Source organism: Heterodontus francisci, chromosome 1 (assembly GCF_036365525.1).
Source record: "Heterodontus francisci isolate sHetFra1 chromosome 1, sHetFra1.hap1, whole genome shotgun sequence".
Classification (NCBI taxonomy): Eukaryota; Metazoa; Chordata; class Chondrichthyes; order Heterodontiformes; family Heterodontidae; genus Heterodontus; species Heterodontus francisci.
Window position 1 is genome coordinate 122,995,265 of NC_090371.1, and position 22,783 is coordinate 123,018,047.

Sequence of the window (22,783 nt, forward strand, 5' to 3'; positions counted from 1 at the left end):
AAGGCATTGTCCTAACTGCATCTTTCTTCACCTTGCAGGCAAAACGGAAGTTGAAAGCCAGAGAGACCAAGAGGGCCCAACTGGGCGGTGGGGTCCTACAGCTTGCTGAACTGACACACTATGAGGAGCTGGCCCTCAATGTGGCCAGAGTGTCATGCCACAGGGATGCTGGGGAAGGAGAAATGAGGGTCTGCCATAGCGCCACAGGAAGGCCACATCGATGGTTCCTGTGAACCCTCAGATGACCCTCAACGAAGGCACTCAGGCCAGCAACCATCTGCCTGGACAGGCACTGCGTTATGCAGCACTGAGACTCCACCAGGCAGCTTCTCCTTTGGAAGTAGACCTTATGCTGAGGGTGTCACCTCCATTGCCTTCCTGCTCCTCATTCGTCAATCCTGCGACACTGTTGCCCAGGTATTTGCCTCTGCTCCTGCAGATGCTGCTCCTCATCACTGGTTGGACCAAGCTTGGAACAGCTTGATCTCATTTCCTCTTATGTCCTTCCTTTCCATTGGAATGTGGAGTCTTCATGAACCCCCCCCCCCCACCATGAACCCCTGAGACCCGTAAGCAGAAGGACCCGTCGGGCCCTCCACTGACTTCTCTCCAAAGCCACCCACCCGCACAATGCCCTGGTCAAGAGTGCAAAGATATGAAAGCTAATTTTTCTCACTGAGCCCATCTGGTTGCCTATGAATGAGGGCCTTCTCTGAGCCTTCCCTCTTCAATGGTGCCTCTTGCTTCTGTCCCGCCATTCTAATTTGCTCCCCGCTGTGTCACAACCTACTTCCCCCTGTCGTGATTGGGGCCCTGTGTGGGTCCTGCACCTTAAAAAGAAAATTCAAAACTGACCGTTAACGAGCTGACAACAAGCTTGTTAAGAGACTTACCTGCCTATTTTATGCAGTTCGGGTGGGTTGCCTCTTCTGGCTCCCATTGTGTCCTTTTCATCTCAGAGTGTGCCGGTTATACATCAGGAAACCAGCACGCCAAACTGAGGGGCATGTTTAAGCCACTGTCTGCTGCTGATCTCGCCTTCTCATTCAAATAAAAATCCCACCCAGTGAGAGTGGAGGTTTTTCAAATTTTAATACTTCTCTGTGACAATCTCAAAAATTAACAAACATTTTAGGTTAGATGGGAGGCCCTGCCCACCGGCCGAAAAGACAGGGGTGAACCCACGTCTGCCAGGCCTGGGGAGCCACGCTGGGATTTTTCACTCCCCAGGCCCTTAATTGGCCTTGGGCAGGACTTCCACCTCTTTGAGGCAGGAAGTCCCGCCTAATGGAGCTGCCGGCCAATCAGAGAGCTGGCAGCTCTTAGTTCCAGCAGCGCCACCAGGTGTGGTGAACATTGTTGGCACTACACTCAGCCATCGGAAGCAAGAAGAAGGCCAACCCCGGAACTAAGGTAAGTTTTTGGGGCCTCGTTGGGGACAATCGGTTGGGCCCCGGTGAGGAAAAAAGGGGTGGTTGGGATGGGAGTGTTGTCCAGAGGGGGCTGTTGGGCCATGGGGGGGGGGCCCTCCATGGGGCAGAGGGTGCCCAATCATGAGGGCACCCCTCCCCAGCCCGCAAGAGGGCCGCCAGGTTTTACCTGGCAGCATTCTTAGGGCCTTTGCTGCCCTGCTGCCATGGGTAAAATACCAGCGGCAGAGGGAGGAGGTCCTTAAGTGGCAGTTAATTGGGCACTTAAGGGCCTTGATTGGCCTGGGGGGAATGGACCCGTTTTCTTGCCGCCACCTCCCCGTGTAAAATTGCAGCAGGGGTGGGAAAGCATCTGGAATGGCCGCCCCCCCTCCACCCCCGCCCCAACCGTCTCCCACTCAATTTTACAGGCCCCCCCCCACCCCCCTCCCCCCGTCACCAGCCTGCTCATTGGGGAGCCATAAAATTTCAGTCATTATCATAAGGGTTTACATATAGGATTCTTTTGAACATCAGTTGAATATTATGACAGATAGCAACAATAAAATGTGCACTTCCAATAACTGCAAAGAGAAGTTTATAGTGTCAGATTTTTACCTCTCAGGACCTCTCAGATTTGGAATGTTCTTATATTGTGTCTTCTCCAGATCCTGTTCTCTATTTTCTGGCCAAACAAATGAATCTCGTTTCCTCCTCAGGAAGTTCAGAAGGTCACCAAAACAGCAGTATTCAGTGATTACCAGAACTGGGCCTGGAACAAGATAGTAAATCTATTTAAAATTCACAGAAGATTTTTTTCAGAGTCTACTGAAGCCCTCAGAATTTGTCTAACTCCCATTTATTGTTGTGTTCTCATTACTCAAAATCAGCAATATGCCACTTCCTGTTAAACGTAGATGTTATAAATTTAGTCAGCAGAATAGTTAGTGGGGGAGCAGGTGTACAATAATGCACATAGATGTGAAAAATCCATTTTGCAGACATATGCAAATATGGCAGGCATAAATTAATAGGAGCATAGAAACAAAGAAAATAGGAGCAGGAGTAGGCCATTTGGCCCTTCGAGCCTGCTCCACCATTCATTATGATCATGGCTGATCATCCAACTCAGTAACCTGTTCCCGTTTTCTCCCCATACCCTTTGGTCCCTTTAGACCCAAGAGCTATATCTAACTCCTTCTTGAAAACATACAATGTTTTGGCCTCAACTGCTTTCTGTGGTAGTGAAATCCACAGGCTCACCACTCTCTGGGTGAAGAAACTTCTCCTCATCTCAGTCCTGAAAGGTTTACCCCGTATCCTTAGACTATGACCCCTGGTTCTGGACTTCCCCACCATCGGGAACATCCTTCCTGCATCTACCCTGTCAAGTCCTGTTAGAATTTTATAGGTTTCTGTGAGATCCCCCTCACTCTTCTGAACTCCAGCGAATATAATCCTAACAGACTCAATCTCTCCTCATACGTCAGTCCCGCCATCTCAGGAATCAGTCTGGTAAACCTTTGCTGCACTCCCTCTATAGGAAGAACATCCTTCCTCAGATAAGGAGACCACAATTGCACACAATATTCCAGGTGTGGCCTCACCAAGGCCCTGTATAATTGCAGCAAGACATTCCTGCTCCTGTACTCGAATCCTATTGCTATGAAGGCCAACATACCATTTGCCTTTGTTACCACCTGTTGAACCTGCGTGCTTACCTTCAGCGACTGGTGCACGAGAACACCCAGGTCTCGCTGCATATTCCCCTCTCTCAGTTTATATCTGTTCAGATAATAATCTGCCTTCCTGTTTTTGCTACCAAAGTGAATAACCTCACATTTATCCACATTATACTGCATCTGCCATGCATTAGCCCACTCACTCAACCTGTCCAAATCACCCTGAAGCCTCTCTGTATCCTCCTCACAACTCACCCTCCCACCCAGTTTTGTGTCATCTGCAAATTTGGAGATATTACATTTAGTTCCCTCATCTAAATCGTGAATATATATTGTGAATAGCTGGGGTCCTAGCACCGATCCCTGCAGTACCCCACTAGTCATTCGGAAAAAGACCCATTTATCCCTACTCTTTGTTTCCTGTCTGCCAACCAATTTTCTATCCATCGCAATACACTACCCCCAATCCCATGTGCTTTAACTTTACATGCTAATCTCTTATGTGGGACTTTGTCGAAAGCCTTCTGAAAGTCCAAATAAACCACATCCACTGGCCCCCCCGCATCAACTCTACTGGTTACATCCTCGAGGAATTCTAGTAGATTTGTCAAGCATGATTTCCCTTTCGTAAATCCATGCTGACTATGCCCGATTCTACCACTGTTATCTAAGTGCCCTGCTATAAAATCTTTGATAATGAACTCTAGAATTTTCCCCACTACCGACGTCAGGCTGACTGGTCTGTAAGTCCCTGCTTTCCCTCTACCCCCCTTTTGAAATAGTGAGGTTACATTAGCTACCCTCCAATCTGTAGGAACTGTTCCAGCGTCTATAGAATCTTGGAAGATGACCACCAATGCATCCACTATTTCTAGGGCCACTTCCTTCCGTACTCTGGGATGCATACCAAGAGGCCCTGGGGATTTATCGGCCTTCAATCTCATCAATTTCCGCAACACCATTTCTCTACTAATACTGATTTCCTTCAGTTCCTCTCTCTCACTAAGCCCTATGTTCCCCAACATTTCTGGTATGATATTTGTGTCCTCCTTTGTGAAGACAGAACCATTTAGTTGGTCAGCCATTTCTTTGTTCCCCATAATAAATTCCCCTGTTTCTGACTGTAAGGGACCTACATTTGTCTTCACCAATCTTTTTCTCTTCACATACCTATAGAAACTTTTACAGTCAGTTTTTATGTTCCCCGCAAGCTTGCTCTCGTACTCTATTTTCTTGATCCTCTTTTGCTGAATTCTAAACTGCTTCCAATCCTCAGGTTTGTTGTTTTTTTCTGGCAGATTTATATGCCTCTTCCTTGGATCTAATGCTATCTCTAATTTCCCTTGTAAGCCATGGTTTGGCTACCTTCCCCGTTTTACTTTTGCACCAGACAGGGATAAACAATTGTTGCAGTTCATCCATGTGCTCTTTAAATGTTTGCCATTGCCTATCCACCATCATCCCTTTCAGTAACGTTTCCCAATCCGTCATGGCCAACTCGCGCCTCATACCTTCGTGTTCCCTTTACTAAGATTCAGGACCCTAGTCTCAGAACCAACTACATCACTCTCCATCCTGATGAAGAGTTCTATTATATTATGGTCGCTCATCCTCAAGGGGTCTCGCACCACTAGATTGTCAATGGGAAAGCAAATGGGAAAGCTGGCCAGCATTGTTTGTGGAAATAGCAAGTTGGCTGATTTGAGGTCAACCAAGGAAGATCAGTGGTCCAAAACCACCTCAAAAGTTTCGGAGCAGTTGACTTCTCTAAAATCATGGAGTTCATAGTCAAAAATGATTCGTGCCCTTTTCGATTGTTTTCAATTAAGACTGATGACCAAATTATACTCTGTCTAAATAGAATATTAGTTTCCTAGTTTGGTGCTTAATTTTCTCATGTGGTTTAACACAAAAGGAATGCTATTGACAATAAATGTGTGGGTCTCCCATAAAAGGCTGGTGACCTCCAGAATCCTGACCAAATCCGAATACCAGATTTTGTCGGGTCACACAAGTAGTTATTGTTCTCCAGTTTAATTGAGGAGGTCTCTTTCTGAAGCACTGACACAACAGGGCGGCACAGTGGCGCAGTGGTTAGCACCGCAGCCTCACAGCTCCAGCAACCCGGGTTCAATTCTGGGCACTGCCTGTGCGGAGTTTGCAAGTTCTCCCTGTGTCTGAATGGGTTTCCTCCGGGTGCTCAGGTTTCCTCCCACAGCCAAAAGACTTGCAGGTTGATAGGAAAATTGGCCATTATAAATTGCCCCTAGTATAGGTAGGTGGTAGGGGAATATAGGGACAGGTGAGGATGTGGTAGGAATATAGGATTAGTATAAATGGGTGGTCAATGGTCAGCACAGACTCAGTGGGCCGAAGGGCCTGTTTCAGTGCTGTATCTCTTAAAAAAAATATATGAATGGGGGGAAGAGGCACACACAGCTTGTGGGTAAAACCTGGCTATCCGACGCAAACACAACCAAACCCGACGACATGTGTTGGGATCGGGTCGGGTCTATATTCTGTGTCCAGCATTTGGACTCCGGTCGGGCTGGACTGTACTGCTCTGTTTTGTATTGTTTTCTTTTTAATCTACGATTTTTATATTTCAATAATATGTTTGATATTTTAGGGTAGGGTCGGGTCGGGCATGAGAAGAAATTAAAGGACTCTGGCCCGGGTCGGGTTCGCGTTGGCTGTTGTCGGGTCGGGTTTTAATTTTATACCCGAGCCAGGCTTTACTTGTGGGTTTCTATTTCTATGTGCTGGGGTCACATTTCAAAATACCTTGAAGCTCCCATAGCAGGTGGTAAATTTCATAAATCTCCAGGAATACAGACAAATGGTGCAGCATGTACCAACATAAATTCTCGGTACACTGGTCAGCCCACAGCAGTTCTCTTTTAGAAATAGATTTTAAAGCTTTGACAATACTATTTAATTAAAATGCATACTGAAAGTCAAAGAATTGTGTAAAGGATACAGTATGAACACAATGAAGGACAATTTCTGTTGCATTCTCCCAATTTACTACCATAACTTTGGTGAAAATTTTGAAGAAACAATGTAAATAGTTTTTAGTTATTTATGCTTTTTCTCCAGCAGTTTGTGATAAATCTTCAATTGAAACTGTGGTAGGAGATTGGGAGAATTCCTGTAGAAGGTCCACCACAGAAAAGTCACTCCCCTTCTTCAACGTTAAATGGTCTTTCTTGGGTAGATACTATAGGTACCATGCTCTGACAGTAATAAAATATAAGCAAGGGAGTCAATCTAGACAATCGCGTGATCGGCTGCTTCTTCCAGGGAATATCGAATACTATAGTTCAATGTCACATTTGGAGAATTTGTTGCACTTGCTCCACCCCATCCTGCTCCAGCAGACATACTTATTTTCCTTACTGGTCTTCAATGCTAATCCAGGGACAGATTGGCCGTGGCAGGGTGAAGAACGCACACGCATAAACCCAAAATGGTAAAAGTTGAATCATATATTTCAAACTACAGACTGATTTGATGTTTATTATCTACTACAGACCTTCATTACAAGGTTTTGAATTTGACATCCAGCAAACCACCAAATGTTAACCAGATAATCTAGGATCCCTGCCAAACCAAAATTGGGGCAGCACAGTTTGCTCATTAAAGACTTGTTGAAGATAAAAAGAAGAAGCAGTGGTTACAGTAGTAATACCTCTGAGACATCAATGGGTACTGTTATCCAGGGAAAACAATATCTATTCATACCCATTGCCATCATTAGGAACACCTTGTTCTATCCTGCTTTGAGGCCAAAAACTAAAGAGCAGGGTTCAATTTACTTGCACGTTTCTTCATTGATATCATTGAAGAAAGCCACATGGGCCATGCAGGTAACAGCCAATGGCACTGCTTGCCTCCAGGGAATCAATGTCGTCTATCTGGTGCTGCAAACAAATTTCCCCCTCAGGCCTTCTGGAATAGTTAGGCACATTTGTCTCTATAGATCTTCTGAATAAATCTTCAAGATGAAAAGTTTTAGATGGTGTAAATAGGTCAGAACTAAACCTTAGCAGCCAAGAATGTGGGTTAATTTGCATTTCTGCCTCAAACTGACACTATGCCTGTTGTATAAATCCACAGTCAGTGACCAACCTGACTCTGGAGCAAAGTGGAATGAAACTGCCTGGAAGTCTCTGTTGGACTCTGTGGACACTTCAGGAGGGATTTTAATTGAAATATTTAACAGAGCTTGAGCTGAATCTTAACTGCAAAAAATGGGGTCGTTCCAGAAGTTCTATTGCAAACCGTCTGGAATAGGAGCTGAACCCACCCACTCCTGGTTTTAATGGAGGCAGGATGAGTGGGCAGGTGACCAGTTCATGGTCATTTAAATACTATAATGAGGCTGCCTAACTTCAATTTTAGCACTCATTCTATTTTTAGCCACAGGCAGCTGAGTTTCCCAGGCCTCGGAAACTCAGCAGCTGAAAGGAGGCAAGGAGGACTGAATCCATGAGGTAAGTGTCTCTGCATCACTGCCTGCAGCCTAGAAGGAGCAGAAGTATTTCCTCCAGGCCGAACCAGCAACCCCATCCCCTATGATCTGTCTGCTCCCCCATCAGGCCACCATTGAATCCCCTCCCCCCTCCCCCACCCCCCTGACCATCATCAGATCCCCCCATCAGAGCATCATCTGCTCCCCACTACTATTGGATCCCAACCACCATTGGGATCCTCCCTAGGCCACCATCGGACACCCCCGACCACCATCTGCTCTGTGACCAACATTGGAACCACACCCCCCTCCACCCCCCCCCCGACTATCATCGGACCTTCCCAATCACCATTGGACTCCCAACCACCCACCGCTGGCCACCATCGGACACCCCCGACCACCCATCTGCTCCACCAGCCACCATCTGCCCTGTGACCACCGTTGCACCCCACCCCCCGACTATCGTTGGACCTTTCCAATCACCGTTGGACTCCCATCCTCCCATCCCTGGCCACCATTGGATCCCCGACCACCATCTGCTCCCCTCTCTGACCACCACCAGATGCACCCCCCCCCCCCCCCCCGCACCACCATAATATCCGTATACCCCACACCAGCGATTTGAAACCCCTCATGATCTGGACCCCTTGTGATCTTGAACCCACCTATGATCTGGAGCTTCCCACCAGCAAACTTTCTCACTTTCCCAATAAACCTACCTGCTCTCATTGGCTTTGACCTTATGAAGCAGGCTTCCTATCTGAAAGGCCTCCAGCCTGTCAGTCAGGCTGCCAGTGGGTGGGAAGCCCACAGAAAAAACTTAAAGGAGCCCTGCAATTAAATTTCACAGGGCATTCAGGAGACACATTCTTCCAGGTTTCCTGACCTCACAACAGCTCCCTGACACAGAATTTGCCTCCAGGCCCATGTTTCTGCTCTCTAATCATGTAGATTAAAACAAAATTGGGAAACTGTTCTGCCCATGCTTTTATCCAGATATACATTCAGATCCATTTTAATCAGGAAGTTAAAATTCCATTCAGGCAGGAAGCAACCAGGTTCAGCCTCGTTTTAACCCAACTACAGCTAACAGTCTCAGCGTAAGTGCATCCTATAATTTAAATCATGCAACTTCTTTCAGGTTATATTTAGTTCTTTGAAGTAAGCAAACAAGTTCAGTGTCACCTGATTCTTATAGCTTGTAACATCTGGACAGTGCTGCTTCCTATCAAGTGACTCCCCTAGAGCTAAATTCCCATTTTCAGTGGGGGTGGAAAGTGAGTGTTCCAAGTCAGCTGCCCATTATTCATCCATTGACCTCAGTGGAAAGGAAAATCAGGAGGGGTGTACAACAGGCAGATAATCTGCCACCATTCATTTCCACCCCTGCTAATCTGTCAAATCTATCCTAGGGTGTCCAAGCTTTTGTCTTCATGGGCTGTTTAGGTTCATAACACAAAGCTTCAGGGTCAGATATAAGAGCCCAATGTACAAAGGTGCACTCCCTGAATATAATGGAAAATGAAGACCGCATTGTGGCAAAATGAAGGATTAAGATATTGCATCCATCATTATTACTACAAACTAGGGGGAGTGTTCTCGTGAATTCCTGTTATGCAATGGCATCGAGTGAAGCTTTCAACAAGAAGCATAGTTCATAACGTCAGCCCTGTAAAATTTAAATCCATTCTCTCATTAATTTGCATATATCCCTAATCACTGATATGAACAGATTTTGGTGTTTTGATTTAGGATTTATCAACTAATAAGAAGCAACACCAGGAATAATTCTCTCCACGCCTCCTGGTTTACAGAAAATACCATCAATTGATTAGAATTGCAAATAGACCATGTCGAAGTGAAAACAGGAAGCATGTTTTCCCCATAGTGTCATGGAAATCTGGAACCCTCACCCCCCAAAAATGGATGTAGGAACAATTGAAATATTCATGACTCCGAGCAATACATTTTTGTTACGAGTGTATCAAGGGATATTGATCAAAGAAAAAGAAAGAACTTGTATTTATATAGAACATAAACAAGAAATGCTGGAAATACTCAGCAGGTCTGGCAGCATCTGTGGAGAGAGAAACAGAGTTAATGTTTCAGGTCAGAGACCCTTCATCAGATATTAGAAATGTAAAAGGTTTTAAGAAAGTAAAGAGGGGGTGGAGCAAGAGATAACAAAGGAGAAGGTGTTGATAGGACAGAGGGTCACAGAAGGTCATGGAGCAAAGGCAAACGGTATGTTGCAGCGGCGACAGGGAGAGCTAGCTGGCAGCTGGGTAAGTGAGTTTACAACTTATATAAACTTACTTTGTTGTTTTGGCAGTTTCTTTTTGCAGCGGCAACAGGGAGAGCGAGGTGGCAGCTGGGTAAGTAAGTCCTATATATTTGGGCAGCGGCTGAACCCGAGACACTACACCTGTAGTGTCTCCCACCCGCCCTCCTCCTCTAACCAAAAAAAAAGGACTCGGTGGTGTGCAGATAAGGTAAGGCTTTTTCTATTTTTTTTTCCTGTGATTGGTGAAAACTTTTTGTTCCTTTTTCGTTTATCTAAGTTAAGACTAACTTAAGCTTAAGATTGAAAATGGCAGGAGATCTCAGACCCGTGTTATGCTCCTCTTGCACAATGTGGGAGCTCAGGGACACAGCTGATGTCCCTGACTCCTTCACGTGCTGGAAGTGTGTCCAGCTGCAGCTCTTGTTAGACCGCATGACGGCTCTGGAGCTGCAGATGGACTCACTTTGGAGCATCCACGATGCTGAGGAGGTCGTGGATAGCACGTTTAGCGAATTGGTCACACCGCAGATAAAGATTGCTGAGGGTGAAAGGGAATGGGTGACCAAAAGGCAGAGAAACAGCAGGAAGGCAGCGCAGGTGTCCCCTGTGGTCATCTCCCTCCAAAACAGGTATACCGTTTTGGATACTGTTGAGGGAGATGGCTCACCAGGGGAAGGCAGCAGTAGCCAGGTTCATGGCACCGTGGCTGGCTCTGCTGTTCGGAAGGGCGGGAAAAAGAGTGGAAGGGCTATAGTTATCGGGGATTCGATTGTAAGGGGAGTAGATAGGCGGTTCTGTGGTCGAAAACGAGACTCCCGAATGGTATGTTGCCTCCCAGGTGCACAGGTCAGGGATGTCTCAGATCGGCTGCAGAACATTCTGAAGGGGGAGGGTGAACAGCCAGTTGTCGTTGTGCACATAGGCACCAATGATATAGGTAAAAAACGGGATGAGGTCCGACAAGCAGAATTTAGGGAGTTAGGAGCCAAGTTAAAAAGTAGGACCTCAGAGGTAGTAATCTCAGGATTGCTACCAGTGCCACGTGATAGTCAGAGTAGAAATGAAAGAATAGTCAGGATGAATGCGTGGCTTGAGAGATGGTGCAGGAGGGAGGGGTTCATATTTTTGGGACATTGGGACCGGTTCTGGGGGAGGTGGGACTATTACAAATTGGATGGTCTACACCTGGGCCTGACTGGAACCAATGTCCTTGGGGGTGCTTTTGCTAACGCTGTTGGGGAGGGTTTAAACTAATGTGGCAGGGGGATGGGAACCAAATGAGGAGGTCAGTGGACAGTAAGGAGGTAGTAACTAAAGCCTGTAAGGAACTAGATAATGAAGTCAGCGTGACTAAGGAAAAGAGTAGACAGGGAGCAGATGATGAACGCAAAGGGACTGGTGGTCTGAGGTGCATTTGTTTTAATGCAAGAAGTGTAGTAGGTAAGGCAGATGAACTTAGGGCCTGGATTAGTAGTTGGGAGTATGATGTTATTGCTATTACTGAGACTTGGTTGAGGGAAGGGCATGATTGGCAACTAAATATCCCAGGATATCGATGCTTCCGGCGGGATAGAGAGGGAGGTAAAAGGGGTGGAGGAGTTGCAGTACTGGTCAAAGAGGATATCACAGCTGTGCTGAAGGAGGGCACTATGGAGGACTCGAGCAGTGAGGCAATATGGGCAGAACTCAGAAATAGGAAGGGTGCGGTAACAATGTTGGGGCTGTACTACAGGCCTCCCAACAGCGAGCGTGAGATAGAGGTACAAATATGTAAACAGATTATGGAAAGATGTAGGAGCAACAGGGTGGTGGTGACAGGAGATTTTAATTTTCCCAACATTGACTGGGATTCACTTAGTGTTAGAGGTCCAGATGGAGCAGAATTTGTAAGGAGCATCCAGGAGGGTTTTCTAGAGCAGTATGTAAATAGTCCAACTCGGGAAGGGGCCATACTGGACCTGGTGTTGGGGAATGAGCCCGGCCAGGTGGTTGAAGTTTCAGTAGGGGACTACTTTGGGAATAGTGATCACAATTCCGTAAGTTTTAGAATACTCATGGACAAAGACGAGAGTGGTCCCAAAGGAAGAGTGCTAAATTGGGGGAAGGCCAACTATACCAAAATTCGGCAGGAGCTGGGGAAAGTAGATTGGGAGCAGCTGTTTGAAGGTAAATCCACATTTGATATGTGGGAGGCTTTTAAAGAGAGGTTGATTAGCGTGCAGGAGAGACATGTTCCTGTGAAAATGAGGGATAGAAATGGCAAGATGAGGGAACCATGGATGACAGGTGAAATTGTGAGACTAGCTAAGAGGAAAAAGGAAGCATACATAAGGTCTAGGAGGCTGAAGAAAGACGAAGCTTTGAAAGAATATCGGGAATGTAGGACCAATCTGAAACGAGGAATTAAGAGGGCGAAAAGGGGTCATGAAATATCTTTAGCAAACAGGGTTAAGGAAAATCCCAAAGCCTTTTATTCATATATAAGGAGCAAGAGGGTAACTAGAGAAAGGATTGGCCCACTCAAGGACAAAGGAGGAAAGTTATGCGTGGAGTCAGAGAAAATGGGTGAGATTCTAAACGAGTACTTTGCATCGGTATTCACCGAGGAGAGGGACATGACGGATGTTGAGGTTAGGGACAGATGTTTGATTACTCTAGGTCAAGTCGGCATAAGGAGGGAGGAAGTGTTGGGTATTCTAAAAGGCATTAAGGTGGACAAGTCCCCAGGTCCGGATTGGATCTATCCCAGGTTACTGAGGGAAGCGAGAGAGGAAATAGCTGGGGCCTTAACAGATATCTTTGCAGCATCCTTAAACACGGGTGAGGTCCCGGAGGACTGGAGAATTGCTAATGTTGTCCCCTTGTTTAAGAAGGGTAACAGGGATAATCCAGGTAATTATAGACCGGTGAGCCTGACGTCAGTGGTAGGGAAGCTGCTGGAGAAGATACTGAGGGATAGGATCTATTCCCATTTGGAAGAAAATGGGCTTATCAGTGATAGGTAACATGGTTTTGTGCAGGGAAGGTCATGTCTTACCAACTTAATAGAATTCTTTGAGGAAGTGACAAAGTTGATTGATGAGGGAAGGGCTGTAGATGTCATATACATGGACTTCAGTAAGGCGTTTGATAAGGTTCCCCATGGTAGGCTGATGGAGAAAGTGAAGTCGCATGGGGTCCAGGGTGTACTAGCTAGATGGATAAAGAACTGGCTGGGCAACAGGAGACAGAGAGTAGCAGTAGAAGGGAGTTTCTCAAAATGGAGACGTGTGACCAGTGGTGTTCCACAGAGATCCGTGCTGGGACCACTGTTGTTTGTGATATACATAAATGATTTGGAGGAAAGTATAGGTGGTCTGATTAGCAAGTTTGCAGACGACACTAAGATTGGTGGAGTAGCAGATACTGAAGGGGACTGTCAGAGAATACAGCAGAATATAAATAGATTGGAGAGTTGGGCAGAAAAATGGCAGATGGAGTTCAATCAGGGCAAATGCGAGGTGATGCATTTTGGAAGATCCAATTCAAGAGTGAATTATACAGTAAATGGAAAGGTCCTGGGGAAAATTGATGTGCAGAGAGACTTGGGTGTTCAGGTCCATTGTTCCCTGAAGGTGGCAACGCAGGTAAATAGAGTGGTCAAGAAGGCATACGGCATGCTTTCCTTCATCGGACGGGGTATTGAGTACAAGGGTTGGCAGGTCATGTTACAGTTGTATAGGACTTTGGTTCTGCCACATTTGGAATACTGCGTGCAGTTCTGGTCGCCACATTACCAAAAGGATGTAGATGCTTTGGAGAGGGTGCAGAGGAGGTTCACCAGGATGTTGCCTGGTATGGAGGGCGCTAGCTATGAAGAGAGGTTGAGCAGATTAGGATTATTTTCATTAGAAAGACGGAGGTTGAGGGGGGACCTGATTGAGGTGTACAAAATCATGAGGGGTACAGACAGGGTGGATAGCAAGAAGCTTTTTCCCAGAGTGGGGGATTCAAATACTAGGGGTCACGAGTTCAAAGTGAGAGGGGAAAAGTTTAGGGGGGATATGCGTGGAAAGTTCTTTACGCAGAGGGTGGTGGGTGCCTGGAACGCGTTGCCAGCGGAGGTGGTAGACGCGGGCACGATAGTGTCTTTTAAGATGTATCTGGACAGATACATGAATGGGCAGGAAGCAAAGAGATACAGACCCTAAGAAAATAGGCGACATGTTTAGATAGAGGATCTGGATCGGCGCAGGCTTGGAGGGCCGAAGGGCCTGTTCCTGTGCTGTAATTTTCTTTGTTCTTTGTTCTTTGTTCTTTGTTAATGGTGTGCTGAAAGACAAAGCATTAGTACAGAGAGGTAAAGGCCTGAAACCGGACCCGAATCCAATGGGACCTGACGACATGTCGAGTTCAGGTCGGGTCGGGCCCCCCTTCCGGGTCTGGCTTTCGGGCTCAGGTTGGATCAGGCCGAGTCCGGGTTGTGCTCGGGTCAGGTCGGGCCGGACACACACGGTAAGTGCTCTGCTGGTAAGTATTAAAATTTTTTTTTAAACTTAGCTGAGCTGGGAGTCCGGGATGAAACTGAGTCTGCGCAGTGAGTGAGTGACGTCACTATGACGTCATCACGCATGCGCTGCAGCTTCGTGGAGCTTTCCAGTCGTAAAGGGATGGTTGGGTCGAGCTCGGGTTGGGCCGAGTGGGGTCGGGCTCGGGTTGGGTCGGGCTTGGGGCGAGATTGGAGGGACTCAGGCCAGGTCAGGCTCGGGTCCGTTGTGGATCGGTCGTGTTCAGGTCGGGTTCTTTTTCCCGACCTGAGCAGGCCTTTACAGAGAGGGTGTTAATGGACAGAAAATTGAACAGCCTGGCCCCAAGCACAAACATGAAAAAAACAGTGGGTAGGCACAGTAGAAACAAACTAAAATAAAATAAAATATACACATAAAACATAAGAAAAAAAATAGAAAAAATAAGAAAAAGGAAAAAGAAAAAAGAAAAAGAGAAAAACAGTTTTCTATTAACACCCTCTCTGTACTAACACTTTCTCTTTCACCACACCATTAACATACCGTTTGCTTTTGCTTCCATGACCTTCTGGTCAGTTATTCTCTGTGACCTTGTCCTATCAACACCTACCCTTTTGTTATCTCTTGCCCCACCCCCGCTTTACTTGCTTAAAACCTTTACATTTCTAATATCTGCCAGTTCTGATAAAGGATCACTGACCTGAAACGTTAACTCTGCTTGTCTCTCCACAGATGCTGCCAGACCTGCTGAGTATTTCCAGCATTTCTTGTTTGTGTTTCAGATTTCCAGCATTTTGCTTTTATTTTGTATTTATATAGCACCTTTCACACTCTCAGAATATCACAAAGTCCTTTACAGTCAATAAAGTACTTTTGCTGCGTAGTCACTGTTGTAATGTAGGAAACGCTGCAGCCAATTTGAGCACAGCAAGGTTCCACCAGCAGCAATGATGTGATAATGACCAGATAGTCTGGTTTAGTAATGTTGATTGAGGGATAAATATTGTCCAGTACACTGGGGGCAGGAACTCCTCTGCTGTTCTTTGAATTGTGCCATGGGATCATTTACCTTCATCTGAGGATCTCAGTTTAACATCTCATCTGAAATATGGCACCTCCAACAGTACAGCACTTCCTCAGTAATGCTCTTCAATGTCAGCCTGGATTACGTGCTCTGGAATGGAACTTGAATCCACAACCATCTGACTCAGAAACGATAGTGCTACTACTGAACCACAGCTGACAATTTCACTACCCTAAAGGTAACTTCACACTCAGATAAAAGGTGTAAATATGGCTAATTCGAATCATATGAACAGACCTCCGACGGTGCATGCTCCCAGCAGGTTGACAATGTTGATGTGCTGCCCTAGGTGACTCAAAACTTTCAGTTCTGACATCAGAGCTTCCTTCTCTGTAGAATGAGCACTTGCTGCAAAGACAAATTTGTTGTCATTATTCTACAGATCATGGTACATCACTCTACATACCACACAAAATATATATTACATATACTTACGTTTAAGCATCTTTACTGCTACAGTCACAATGGAGTCATCCTTAGTCAATCCATAAGCAGCAGCCTCCACAACCTTCCCGAAGGCTCCAGCACCAAGGGTTTTACCTAGGAATAGGAAGCATTTTCTTCATATCTGAATTAACAATATATAGAATAACCAAGTTACAACAGTATAAAATTGTATTGTTTTATTCATGAGACAGTAATTTTATTGATGAGAGAAACAGAGGATATTGTGATATAAGCAGAGATATTGCATTATAAACCAATGCTAATTATTGAAAAAATATTAAAATAAATAGAAATTACCTACAGAATCTCTACGTACTACATCTGACAATCACTCCCACGAGATGACTGATAATCTGATTGTCACTCTTCTACTCGCTATCCCGATAACATTTTCCACCCCCTTCATCCTGAGTAGATAACCCCCTCTATGTGTTCTTCCTTCATAACTCCTTTATGAAGTCTGTCCTGATAATACTCACCATCTGCTCTGATAATCCTCTCCATCTACTCTGCCCCAATAACCCACTCTGCCCCAATAAGCTGTTCCACCCATTCTGCCCTGATATCTGTCTCCACCCATTCTGCATTGACAGTCCCATCCATCCATGCTGCTCTGATAACACCTCCAACCCCACACTTCACTCAGTTCATTCTAATAATCCTTTCTACATAAATAAAAACAGAAAATGCTGGTGCTACTCAGCAGGTCAGACAGCATTTATAGAGAGAGAAAATGAGAGTTAACGGCCAGAATTTTACGACCCCTCCCAACGAGTAGGCTGGTGGCGGGGGGGGGGGGGGGGGGGGTGGGGGGCATAAAATCGAGTGGGAGACAGGGGGCCGTTCCCAAACCCCTCCTGCCCCTGCTACAATTTTACATGGAGTGGCAATGGTGAGAAACCGCATGCCTGGCCCCAGGCCAATCAAGGCCCTTAAGTGGCCATTTAACTGCCACTTAAGGGCCTTCTCCTGCTGTCACGGGTATTTTGCCCTTGGCAGCCAGATGGCAAAGCCCCAAGAATCCCACCTGGTAAAACCAGGTGGCCTTCTTGCTGGCTGGGGAGCCCCTCCTGATTGGGCACGCTGTGCCCCGCGGAGGACCACCCCCCAAAGCCCCAACCACCCCCAATGCACAACACTCCCCTCTTCCCCTAACCCACTGGGGCCTGGCTGATTGTCCCAGTGAAGCCCTAAATACTTTCCTGAGTTCCGGGGCCATCTTTTCTGTTGCTCGCAGTGGCACTGTTGGGACTAAGAGCTGCTGGCCCGCTGATAGGCTGGCAGCTCCATTCGGTGAGACTTCCTGCTTCAGGAGGTGGAAGTCCCATCCAATGCCAATTAAGGGCCTGGGGAGCAAAAACTCCCGAACTGGGTCCCTAGGCCCAGCAGAGGCAGACTCACCCCCGACTTTTAAGCCGGTGGGCAGGGCTTGCCGCCCAACATAAAATATCCGGTCAACATTTCAGGTCTGTGACCTTTCATCAGAACTGATGAACTTATCTTCTGATAAAAGGTCACAGACTTGAAACGTTAACTCTGTTTCTCTCTCCACAGATGCAGCCAGATCTGCTGAGTATTTCTATCATTTTCTGTTTTAATTACAGAATTCCAGCATCCACAGTATTTTGCTTTTCTATTCCTTTGTAATTGTTCTTTCCTAATAACTCTAAACACATTCTCCTGCTGCTCTGCCTTGGTAACCTTGTACACTGTCTGCTGATAACCCCCCTCCATGCACACTATCCTGATAACAGTTTCCCCAAATTTAAAGCTGATTACCTGTTCCCCTCACCCAATCCTGATAATCTATCCTCATGCCTAGTCCTGGTTAAATGGTCTGAACATTCTAGATGCTTTCATTTCTAAGAGAAGGTGGACATTTCAGCTGAATAGCAAAGCGTTAGTTTAATCGAATTTTTTTGTGCTTAAGATTTATTGTTTCAACCGGTTTATTGTTAATTAGACACAGGTTAACTGAACTCTTAACATGAGAATAATTCATGTAGGCCAAGCAAAATATCAGCTAACCAAAACGCAGCTTATCCCTGGGGAATTCCCATTTATCATCATACGGTAACTGTGTTGGGTCGATGTACGTGTAGTTGTTCCCATGTATTCCCTCAACCACTTTCCACTGAATTTGGTACCTGGGTTTCTAAAAACAATCGTAATCATATTAATGTTCACTTTTATAATGTTCAAAGCAACACAATGAATAAAGTATTAGAAATCTTAGACTTTGCTGCACTTTACCTGTTGATATTTGTAAAACAGAATTACTAAAATAACACAAAGCACGCCTGCTGCTGCTGCAAACAGAGTCAAAAGTGGAGTAAAGAGATGATGTGTCTTTGTTATTCCTGTAAGACATGAAGAAGAAAAATGACTTTATCACTTATAAATATGAGTATATATTCTGAGAAAATAACCGTCATTAGCTAATTCCAGCACATCTGTAAGCATAAGTACTTGACTGTTGTCACTTCAAGGCTGTGTGCATTAAAACAAAAGTCAGGAAAGTGCAAAGTGAAAATCTACCTCAACCACTACTCAGCGACTGAGCAGAAGTCCAGGTTGAATCAATTTAGGTTATTTACTTTCAGATAGCATTGAAAAACTGGAACAAAAACTATTGATATGATAGCAAGTTTGTTTAATGCTACTGAGGAGCCTAAAGAGGTAGTGACATTCATATCGGTTAACTTAGTTTGAGTTACATTGGATTTGGCACAGGTTTCACAGGCTTGCTGTTTAAGAGCTGGATTTTCCTGGCCCCATTGAGATAGAGTTAGAGGCGGGAGGGTTGGGAAAATAGGGGGAAGCCACGCATTCCCCTCTCCGGGAGGACATTCTTAGGGCAACATGGGAAGCAGGTTTGCTGCCTACTCTATGGAGGTGGGAGCTAGTTAGTCCAATTAAGGCCCCAATTAGAGGCCATTTTGCACCAATGCTGGTATTTTACCAACATCGGAGCCCCCACCCATCTCCCATCATGTGTGGAGAACGCCAGTTCAATTGAGGCGGCCTCCCGGGGGCAGGCCAGGAGAACTTCAGAGCCAGAGACACCATGTCCCAATGATGGGGCCACAGGAATAAAAAGCCACAGCCCTGTCTGTGAATAGGCCTGCAGAGGTGTTTCCCTTCCAACCCGATGGCCCGACTGGCTTCGGGCCTCTAATTTATAACTTCAGTGCAGGCAGCTGAGGAGCCTTCTATGTTAAAGCATCCTCGTGCTTGCCTGCCTGCCTTGGCAGCGTACACCTTTCTTGGTGGGGCTGCTACCTGACTTCGCTACGGGCCGTCTGATTGGATCTGCAGCATTGGGAGCCCACCCACCATCCTTAATGGGACAGTGAACATGGAGGCAGCAATTAGGAGGCTACCTCCAGGAAGGCTGCCATGCTGACGACATGGACAGGTTTGGGACTCCCATATGGACCCAAAATTGGTGTCACGGCGTCGGCAGGAAATTGCAGCCCAAAATCGGTAGCAACTTATTCTATAGCCTCCAACCCTAACTCTTAGCGCTCCTCTACCGAAAATGAACTGAAAAATGAAGAGAACATGGCTAGTTCATACTTCAACAAATTTGAAGGGAATTGGCATTGAATGCCTTCATTGAACAATACTCCATCAAAAGACAAACATCAAAATATTTATCATACGAACATACGAATTAGGAGCAGGAGTAGGCCACTCGGCCCTTCGAGCCTGCTCTGCCATTCAATAAGTTTATGGCTGAACTGATTACTCCACATTTGCACCTACCCCCGATAACCTTCCACCCTCTTGCTTATCAAGAATCTATCTACCTCTGCCTTAAAAATATTCAAAGAATCTGCTTCCACCGCCTTTTGAGGAAGAGAATTCCAAAGACTCATAAGATCATAAGAACTAGGAGCAGGAGTAGGCCGTCCGGCCCCTCGAGCCTGCTCTGCCATTCAATAAGATCATGGCTGATCTTTTCGTGGACTCAGATCCACTTACCCGCGCTCCCACCATATCCCTTAATTCCTTTATTGTTCAAAAAGATATCTACCTTAGCTTTAAAGACGTTTACTGAAGAAGCGTCAACTACTTCACTGGGCAAGGAATTCCATAGATTAACAACCCTCTGGGTGAAGAAGTTCCTTCTTAATTCAGTCCTAAATCTGCTCCCTCTAATCTTGAGGCTATGCCCTCTTGTCCTAGCTTCACCTGCCAGTGGAAACATCCTCTCTACTTGTATCTTATCTATTCCCTTCATGATTTTATATGTTTCTATAAGATCCCCCCTCATTCTTCTGAACTCCAATGAATATAATCCCAATCTACTCAGTCTCTCCTCATAAGCCAACCCCCTCAACTCCGGAATCAACCTAGTGAACCTCCTCTGCACCCTCTCCAGTGCCAGTATATCCTTTCTCAAGTGAGGAGACCAAAACTGCACACAGTACTCCAGGTGCGGCTTCGCCAGTACCTTATACAGCTGCAACATAACCTCTCTGCTTTTAAACTCAATCCCTTTAGCAATGAAGGACAAAATTCCATTTGCCTTCCTAATTACTTGCTGTACCTGCAGACCGACCTTCTGCGATTCATGCACAAGGACACCCAGGTCCCTCTGCATAGCAGCATGCTGCAACTTTTTACCATTCAAGTAATAATCCTTTTTACTGTTACTCCTACCGAAATGAATGACTTCACATTTACTAACATTGTATTCCATCTGCAAGACCTTTGCCCACTCACTCAATGTATCTATGTTCCTCTGCAAAGTTTCACAGTCATCTGCACACTTTGCTCTGCCACTCATCTTAGTATCATCTGCAAACTTTGACACCCTACACGTGGTCCCCAACTCCAAATCATCTATATAAATTGTAAATAATTGCGGTCCCAACACCGATCCCTGAGGCACACCACTAGTGACTGATTGCCAACCAGAATAGCACTCATTTATCCCCACTCTCTGCTTCCTGTTAGTCAGCCAATCCTCTATCCATGCTAATACTTTACCCCTGACGCCATGCATCCTTATCTTATGCAGCAGCCTCTTGTGCGGCACCTTGGCGAAGGCCTTTTGGAAATCTAGGTACACCACATCCACTGGGTCCCCATTGTCCACCTTGCTCGTAATGTCATCATAGAATTCCAAAAGATTTGTCAAGCATGACCTGCCCTTCATGAACCCATGCTGCGTCTGCCCAACGGGACAATTTCTATCTAGATGCCCTGCCATTTCTTCCTTGATGATAGACTCAAGCATCTTCCCCACTACAGAGGTTAAGCTAATCGGTCTATAATTCCCCATCTTTTGTCTACCTCCCTTTTTAAACAGTGGCGTCATATCTGCTGTTTTCCAATCTGCTGGGACTACCCCAGAGTCCAGCGAATTTTGGAAAATTACCGTCAGTGCACCTGCTATTTCTCCCGCCATCTCTTTTAGAACCCTGGGATGCATTCCATCAGGGCCAGGAGACTTATCAATCCTTAGCTCCATTAGCTTGCCCAACACTACATCTTCCGTAATAATGATTGTTCCCAGGTCCTCACCTACGTTCGTCTCTTTGTCAATTACTGGCATGTTATTAATGTCCTCCACTGAGAAGACCGATACAAAATACCTGTTCAATGCCTCGGCCATTTCATCATATCCCATAACTAAATTCCCCTTCTCATCCTCTAAAGGACCAACGTTTACTTTAGCCACTCTTTTTCGTTTTATATATTTATAGAAACTTTTGCTATCTGTCTTTATATTCTGTGCTAGTTTTTTCTCATGTTCTATCTTACTTTTCTTTATAGCTCTTTTTGTGGCTTTCTGTTGACCTTTAAAGTTTTCCCAATCTTCTAGTTTCATGCTGCTTTTGACCACTTTGTATGCCTTCTTTTTCAATTTGATAGCCTCCCTTATTTCCTTCGACACCCATGGCAGATTACCCCTTTTCTTCCAGTCCTTCCTTTTCACTGGAATATACGTTTGCTGAGCACTTTGAAAAATTGCGTTGAAAGTCCTCCACTGCTCGTCAACTGTCCCACCATAAAATCTTTGTTTCCAGTCTACTTTAGCCAAGTCCTCCCTCATTCTATTGTAGTCCCCCTTGTTCAAGCACAGGACCCTGGTATTGGATTTTATCTTCACACTCTCCATCTGTATTCTAAATTCAACCGTACTGTGATCACTCCTTCCAAGAGGATCCCTAACCATGAGGTCATTAATTATTCCTGTCTCATTACACAGCACTAGATCTAGGATAGCTTGCTCCCTCGTCGGTTCCATTACATACTGTTCAAGAAAACTATCACGGATACACTCAACGAATTCCTCCTCAAGGCTACCCTGACTGAGCTGGTTCGACCAATCTACATGTAGATTAAAATCTCCCATGATAATTGCCGTACCATTTTTACAGGCATTAGTTATTTCTTTGTTTATTGCCCGCCCCAATGTGATGTTATTATTTGGTGGCCTATAGACTACTCCTATCAATGACTTTTTCTTCTTAGAGTTTCTAATTTCCACCCAAATGGATTCAACCTCATTCTCCATAGAACCTGTATCATCTCTCAGTACCGCCCTGATGTCCTTGAATATCAGAGCTACACCACCTCCCTTACCTTCCTGTCTGTCCTTCCGAATAGTCTGGTACCCCTGGATATTTAACTCCCAGTCGTGACCAACCTGTAACCATGTCTCCGTAATGGCTACCAAATCATATTTATTCGCGATGATTTGTGCCGTTAACTCATCAACCTTGTTACGAATGCTACGAGCATTCAGGTAAAGTGCCTTTCTGCTAGCTTTCTTACCCTCATGATTCCCAACATCTCTAATAATAACTCCTGAGTTATCCTTCCTTTCTGCTTCTTTCATCGTCTGCCTTGGACCTAAACCCTCCTGCACACATGTTAGCCT

General features: G+C 45.6%; 1 protein-coding gene across 1 annotated transcript in view; it reads right to left on the reverse strand.

Annotated features, from left to right (window-relative positions):
• Positions 1-22,783, reverse strand: part of LOC137371994 (mast/stem cell growth factor receptor Kit-like) — a 103,715-nt gene that overhangs the window by 35,894 nt on the left and 45,038 nt on the right. Inside the window, exons 10-14 of the mRNA XM_068035225.1 lie at positions 18,139-18,245; positions 17,914-18,040; positions 15,874-15,978; positions 15,676-15,786; positions 2,028-2,181 (exon numbers count right to left, since the gene is read on the reverse strand). Of these exons, the coding sequence (XP_067891326.1) occupies positions 2,028-2,181; positions 15,676-15,786; positions 15,874-15,978; positions 17,914-18,040; positions 18,139-18,245 (604 nt within the window). The remainder of the gene's footprint in view (positions 1-2,027; positions 2,182-15,675; positions 15,787-15,873; positions 15,979-17,913; positions 18,041-18,138; positions 18,246-22,783) is intronic.